At 38.0% G+C, this 7,814-nt stretch overlaps 1 protein-coding gene across 1 annotated transcript in view; it reads left to right on the top strand.

The window, feature by feature from the left end:
* The window catches only part of Rrm1 (ribonucleotide reductase catalytic subunit M1), a 40,858-nt gene that overhangs the window by 26,938 nt on the left and 6,106 nt on the right, over window positions 1–7,814 (top strand). The window contains exons 13-16 of the mRNA XM_004641965.2: window positions 1,177–1,326; window positions 1,672–1,893; window positions 3,485–3,561; window positions 6,152–6,287. Of these exons, the coding sequence (XP_004642022.1) occupies window positions 1,177–1,326; window positions 1,672–1,893; window positions 3,485–3,561; window positions 6,152–6,287 (585 nt within the window). The remainder of the gene's footprint in view (window positions 1–1,176; window positions 1,327–1,671; window positions 1,894–3,484; window positions 3,562–6,151; window positions 6,288–7,814) is intronic.

A 7,814-nucleotide genomic window follows, 5' to 3' on the forward strand; every position in this document is an offset into this window, starting at 1 on the left:
GACAGCAGTAGCAGTGGAAAAAAAAAAAAAAAAAAAAAAAATGGAAGAGGCTGTAGAAAAAAAGTAGTCTTTAAGGTGAAAAATGAAGTGACTATCAAAATAGAACATTAGAGCTGGCCAGATAGCTCAGTAGACTAAAGCGCCTGTTTAGGCAGAGTGCCCCGGCCAGGTTTGATCCCTGGAGTGCTGTGTCTGCCCCGCCCCCAGGGTGCGCTGAGACAGTGATTGAGACTGGGCATAGTGGCACGCACCTGTAATCCCAGCACTTGGGAGGCTGAAAACAGGAGGATCACTACGAATCCAGTCTATGTAGTGAGACCCTGTAGACCCTGTACTAAATAAAAAAAATAAACATTAAAGCAGACACAGATAAACAAATGCAGCTCAGAAAAACAGTAGATATACTGTGTATGTCAAGCATAGATATGAAAGAGAATCTGAAACAGATCCAAACAGAGATGCAGGAGATTAAGATACTCCACTACAGGTATACTCAATTGGTTGAATGAAGGTGATGCGTCTCAAATACTGAGAGATGTACATAAAGTAATTCTAGCACAGTGTTGCATGCCTGGTAGTAGAACAATGCTGGGCAACTCATGATTCTTCATCCTACCCACTTCACTGTGTTACAACTCACATGCGACTACGTAATGAAGAAGTAGAATTGAGGGATTAGAAATGCACTGATGATGAAGAGAGAAGTCAAAAGAAGAGAGAATGTCTCAGTGTTGGAGGCTTATGGTGAGTAGCATCACTGTGCATCCCAGTACTTGAGACACTGAAGCAAGAAGGTAGTGAGTTGGAGGCCTACCTAGGCTACATAATGAGATACTGTCTTAAAAAACATGAAAGAAGTATAATGTGTCATTTATGCAGAATGACTTGTGTTCAGTGATGTTTTCTCTTCTTAACATCTTTTGGTACACACTTATCAAGCAAATGCCATTGCCCCATTGGAATTGGAGTGCAAGGGCTGGCAGCGGCTTTTATTCTAATGAGGTATCCTTTTGAGAGTCCAGAGGCCCTGTTATTAAATAAGCAAATTTTTGAGATGTTTATTATGGAGCTCTGGAAGCCAGCTCTGATCTAGCTGAGGAACATGGCCCATATAGAACCTGTAAGGAGAAATTAAAGTTGTGTGAGTTTTGACTAATTTTTTTCTTTGCATTCCAGGTTGCAGTTTGTAACTTGGCTTCCTTGGCCCTGAATATGTATGTTACACCAGAACACACATACGACTTTGAGAAATTGGCAGAAGTCACCAAAGTTATTGTCCGAAATTTGAATAAAATTATCGATATAAACTACTATCCTGTCCCAGAGGTATGTATAGATTTTTCTGCTTATTGGTAACTGTTGAAATCCAAGATAGAAGGAGTATAGCTATCACTGTCTGTTCTGCTAGTCATAATTTAAGCCGTTGCAATTGAAATGGTGTGAGGTGACTGAAATAGGAGTGAATTTGTGAGGTATGTTGGTGCATGCCTGTAACCCAGTACTTGGGAGGCTGGAGCAGAAAGATTGTGAGTTTGAGGCCTGCCTGGTTACATAATGAGATTCTGTCTGAAAAAACATGAAAGAGGGATAACAGGTTTCATTAATACAGAATGTAAAGTTTTTGTGCTCAGTGATACTGTCTCTTTTTTTTTTTAATCTTTTATTCCAAAGGCACATTTATCAAATAAACGCCATAGACCCATTGGAATTGGAGTACAAGGGCTGGCAGATGCCTTTATCCTGATGAGATATCCTTTTGAGAGTCCAGAGGCCCAGTTATTAAATAAACAAATCTTTGAAACTATTTATTATGGAGCCCTGGAAGCCAGCTGTGAGCTAGCCAAGGAGCATGGCCCATATGAAACCTATGAAGGCTGTCCAGTAAGCAAAGGAGTAAGTATATCGATGAAACTTCATTTTGCTTGGGAATACCTGAAGTTGGATGAATGGTTACCATCTCCTGTAAAGAGTATATACTAGTATATATTAGTAGTATATAGTAGGACTACCTACTAGTCCTTGGAACTTGTAGATAATATCCTTGTTGGTTTAGAAAGGATCTCTGTAGATATTAAGGTTCTTGAGATGAAGTGATCATCCCAGATTTTTCAGGTGGGCCCTAAAGCTGCTAACGGTTTTCTGCCAAGAGACACACAGAAGGGGAGCCAACATGACCACAGGGTCAGAGATTGGAATGATAACTATATAAGCCCAAGATGCTGACAGCCTTATAAACTAGAAGAGGCAAGGAACAAAGTCGCTGGAGGGAGTGTGTGGCCCTCCAGGCATATTGATTTTGGGCTTTTGGCTTCCAGATTCATGAGAGAATGAATTTTTATTATTTAAAGTTAGCAAGTTTGTGGTAATTACATTAGTCTTAGGAAACTTTGGTACCTTTATCCTCTAAAAGGAATATAAAAATAGAAACTATTTTAATCTCGTATTTGTAACTAATCCGTACTAAAACAAGAAGAATGCTCTCTGTTAGTTTTCTGTTGCTAAATTTAGTGGATTAAAACAACATACATTCATTATCTCAAAATTTACAGAGGTGATGAATCCAGAGTTGCCTTAGCTACGCCATCTTCTCTGGGTTTCCTAAGACTGTGGTCTCAGGGTACTTGTCCAAGCTCACTTGGCTGTTGGTAGAATTCACTTCCTTATAGTCTTGCTTCTTGAAGGGCAGTGGGAAAGACAGTCTTTCATTTCATAAAGGGTACAGTTTAATCCCTCTTGAGAGTGTTTATCTGGTAAGTCAGGTCTTCCTTTTTTTTTCAAATCAGAATCAACTGATTTACAACCTTAATTACAGCTGTAGAAATTCTTTATCTTTGTTATAATCTTGTGAGTGATGTTCCTTACATACTTACGTTCTGTCCACACTCAGCTGAAAGATTAGAAATAACTACGGTCCAGGAATTTGGGGAGCCGTCTTAGAATTCTGCCTCCTATACAGCCATTATTTTTTGTTTTTTCTTTTGGGGGGCTATCAGGAATTGAACTCAGGACCTCATGATTGCCAGGCATGCACTGTGCTACTGACCTTATATCCTTGGCCTCCATATAGCCATTATTATGTCATTGTCATTTTTTCCATGTGAAATTTTAGTTCTGGCATTTTGGCTGATATTTAAGAAATTCAACATGATTGTTTGAAAATAGATATTTTTAGATACGTAAACAGATCAAAGCAATGAAAATAAGGGTAGAATAATAGTTTTGTTATAGCAAGAATGTTTTTCATGAACATGCTTTCATGAGTGGTAGGATTTCCTGGTTTGTAGATAACATCTGAGCCTTCCAAGAAGATGTAGTAGAGATGCAGAAAGACAAAACTTAAATGACTGCGTCAAAGTTAGTTCAGGAAATTCTCAACTTGTACTCTTTATATACGTTGACTAGAAGACAGAATTTGTTGGCGGTTATTTGTTTTTTGTCATAGTTTTCAATTGCTGTAGAGTGACATCATAAATTCATTTCTTAGATCCTTCAGTATGACATGTGGAATGTTACTCCCACAGACCTGTGGGACTGGAAACTTCTCAAGGAGAAGATTGCCAAGTAAGTAAAGAGATGAGCAGTAGCATTGAAGTCAGGGAGTTCTTGGGTTCTTGAAAAAATAAGTATGTTATTGTAACTTCTAAAATGAGGGTTTTTTTCTTAAGGTAAAAATAACCTACGTTACAGCTATTTTTGATGAAATACTTGGTAAGTGCTTGGCACAGTGGAAACACTTTAGTACATGGAGAGCATTATTAGTAGTTGATCTTGTTTTCGGGGCTTACCATCTATATTAGGTATTCTTTTTGTCAGTAAGTCTTTTTCCATATATATGGAAATAAAAGTTTTCCACTTAATGATTAACCATCTTGGGATTATAAATGGGTTTATTTAAATTGATTGTCATAGAAATAAGTTAGGGATTTTGGAAGTGGCTTTACAGGGTAATGTTTACCATTAAATTGCATGAGAGTGAAGTTTAAAATTGCCTTTAGGGGCTGGAACTCTTAACTTAGTTGGAGAGCACTTGCTTAGTATGTGAAAGCCTTTTGCTTTCTCCCTAGCAATTTCTCATTGCCTCAAAATAGTCATATAAAGCCTTTCAAATGCAAATAAAGAAGCGATTTGAGGAGAGGGGGGTGGAATCTCTGCATTTTGTTAGATGAATAAAGAAACACATTGGGCTGGGGATGTAGCTCAGTGTAGCTCACTGGCACAGCGCCTGCCTAGCAAGCACAAGGCCCAGAGTTCGATTTCCAGTACCAAAAAAGAACATAGTAAAAGTAAGACCAAAAAAAGTCCCTTTGGAAAGAAACACATTGTTTTTGTTTCCAATCTTGAGGTGCTCATTATGGGTTAGTGCAGAGGCAAAGTGCCAGATGTTTGGAGAAGGAAACAGTCACCATAAAATTGTTTCATTAAATAATACATGTTAAAAAATTTAGAAAAACATGCTTGATAAAGGGAAGGAAATGAAAATTATCCTTCCTTGTACTACATCCTCCAGATTGCCCTTGGTGACTGTCATCCTTTAGACTTCTGAGCATGTATTGCATATGTGTATTACATGTTAGTTCAGTTTTTGCAAAAATGGACCCAAACTGCATTTTGTATTTTGTCAGTTTGAGTTTTTTTTCACTGAAAGCACATCCTATTTCATATACATGACTTTATAAAATTTCAAAGTTAGTATGTAAGTTAGTTCATTAAATAAAGAAATGAAACAGAAAGTAAAAACCCTTTCTGTTTCTGCCAACCGCTTGTCTCACAAACAGAAACTAACATGCCCTTTTCCAGAAGGGCATACTGTTTGTTAACAGTATGTATTTTTATAGGCCTTTTCTAGAATTTTTGCTGGTAGATACACATGCATTTATGGTTATGCCAAACTTAACATATTTTGAGCCTTTTTATTTACTTTTCTTAATTTGGCTATTGTTCACGTTTAGTGTATATAGATAGATATTGCATGTTTTTATTAATCACAGACAATTCCATAGTTTGGATAAATGATGTCTGATTTTTGAAGATTTTCCTTGTAAACAGATGATACTGCTGTCTTCTACATGAAGTCATAAAGACATGGAAGTAATTGGTTTACTTGATGCCTCATAACTAGGAAGTGACAGAGTAAGGTTGAAAACCCATTTATAAGGGCTGAGGACATAGCTCAGCATCCTAAGTGCCTGCCTGGCAAGCGCAAGGTCCTGAGTTTGATCCCTGGTACCAGAAACAAACAAACAAGAAACCAGTCGTACAGTCTCCAACAGGATCTGAGGCTCTGCTAAGCCCTGTTTGGATCGATAAGTAGGGAAGACTTGTTTTTTTTGTTAGAGAAACTTAAGAGTAGGTAAAGTAAGGCATGTAACACAAGGCATATATAAGGCATACATACAGGTCATGGAAAATGCTTATGGAACAAACCTTGTTGGAACTTATGATTGGTAGCAGTGGAAGTCAGGAATGCACTCTGAACATGTTTTTCCCATTTCAAAGGATAATAGGGAGTTTTTGTGATAAATGACTGATTGCAGCCACTCTCATATCAGTATGTCTTACGAAGGGACCCAGTGTAGGGATCGTATAGGCACTCAGGAAAGAATGAGGAGCTTGAGTGATTGTGCATGGATGCAGGTGGAGGACTCTCGAATTGTGACTTAAGCCTTTCTCTGGGCATGGTAGGCTGCCAAGCCCTGTGATTCCTGAGTGCCACAGGGCAGGTGGACTGAGCTATGAAAAGATACAGAATTCCAACAGTAAAAATTGTGCTAATTCTGTTCAGGGGCCAAGCATGTAAGGAATGGTTAGAAATAACATCCATACTGTGGAAGTATATCCTTACAGGATTATTTATTTATTTATTTACTTATGAGACAAGTTCTTGCTGTGTAGTCCAGGTTGGCCTTGGGCTCACTGTGTAACTCAGGCTGACCCCAGATTTACAGTGATCCTCCTGCCTCAGCCTCGGAGTGCCGGGATTACAGGCATGCACCACTGTGCCTTGCCCTATAGTTCTTTAATTGAAAAGTTAATGTGTGAATTAAATGCATGTATGAGTTACTCCTGGCATTTACATATGCTATAGTAATATAAAATAGCTACTTTCCTGGCAGCTTGAACTCCAGCATCTAAGAAATCTCCTTTTCTTCAGGTTTGGTATAAGAAACAGTCTACTTATTGCCCCAATGCCTACTGCTTCAACTGCTCAGATCTTGGGAAATAACGAGTCTATTGAACCTTATACCAGCAACATCTACACTCGAAGAGTCTTGTCAGGAGAATTTCAGGTGAGAAGTTCACAGCCAGATAAGAGATCTTGTAAAACCAAGATGGTAGCCTGGCATGGCCGGAAATCTCAGTATTTGGGAGGCTGAGACAGGAGGATTGTTGCAAGTTCAAGGCCAGGCTGCGCTACATAGTGATTCCCGGCTAGTCTGAACTGCATAGCAGACTCTCTCAAAAAAAGTAGGAAACAAAATAAAACCCAGAATGTTTGCTGTAAATGCCCACTCATATGCCTTTTTTTTCTTAGTTTGGGGCAAAGCTTTGATATAGACTGTTACATCTCTAATATTGTTCTATGTTATTTCATCACATAAACATTTAAGAAATAGCTATTAAAAAACAAACAATACATATGGAAGTAACATACTGATATTAGAATTCTCGGGCTGGGGAAATAGCTCAGTAGTATAAGTTCCTTCCTAGCAAGCACAAGGTCCTGAGTTCAGTCCCTAGTACCACAAAACAAAAAAACCCCTCACGATTTTGAATTGTTATATCAGGATGATACATGATACAACCTCAAATATAGAAGATGTATACAGAAATAGTTAAAACTAGTTCTCAGATGTTTTTACCAAGTTGAATTTCTAGTGAATGGGATCGGTGATGTTTTTTAAAGTTTCCAGGTTTATATGTATGTTTTAGGGGAAATATTTATCTCCTCTTCCCTCTTTGTAGCTCACTCTTGTTTGTTTGTTTTTTTGGGATGCTGGAGACAGGATCTCATATAGTTTAGGTTGATCTTAGACTTGCAGTCCTCTTGCCTCAGTTTCCTGTATTTTTTTAATTGAAAAAATATATTTTTTTAATGTATTATTAGGGAAGGGTCTACAGGGTGTTCAGGGCCTCACTACTAGATTGGACTCATGTGAATCTCTTTTTTACAGCCTCCCAAGTGCTGGGATTACAGGCGTGCCACACACAGTCTCAATCACCCTCTCAGCCGGCCCCAGGAGCAGGGCCAGCCCGGCGGGCTCCGGCATCAAAGAGAAAATATTTTCAAAGACTGGTTATAGAGTTTAGTGGCAGAACTCTTGCCTAGCACGCTTAAAGCTGAGACTTCAATTCCCAGCTCTGCCACAAAATTTTTTTTCAGCTGTATTGAGGTACAGTTGACAATTTGTGTGGTCAAAGGTATATAATGTAATGATTTTTTTTAGATGGATTTTTTTTTATTGAGAAATAAATATGAGACAGCTTCACAGCTGATTAATAGGACAATTTTGATAATCAATACATTGTATATTGTTATCTTCTTAGTGGTTATCCATAGTACAAGAAGCAGACAGGATATTCTGTCCAAACATTGTTAGTACACCTCTTTCTTCTCATTTAGTTAAGCGAAAGTAGCTGTAAATGTATCCTATTTTGTATATATAAATACAAAATGATCTTTCCTTTGTATCCTTTTTTTTTTTTTTTTTGTCCTGTCAGAGGTGAATATTCTATTGGCATCTAAATACTATAGGTGTTTGAATTCAACTAAACAATCTAACACTGTCTATAATATTAGTGGGTTATCCTCAGAA

Source organism: Octodon degus, unplaced genomic scaffold (assembly GCF_000260255.1).
Source record: "Octodon degus isolate 3935 unplaced genomic scaffold, OctDeg1.0 scaffold00146, whole genome shotgun sequence".
Classification (NCBI taxonomy): Eukaryota; Metazoa; Chordata; class Mammalia; order Rodentia; family Octodontidae; genus Octodon; species Octodon degus.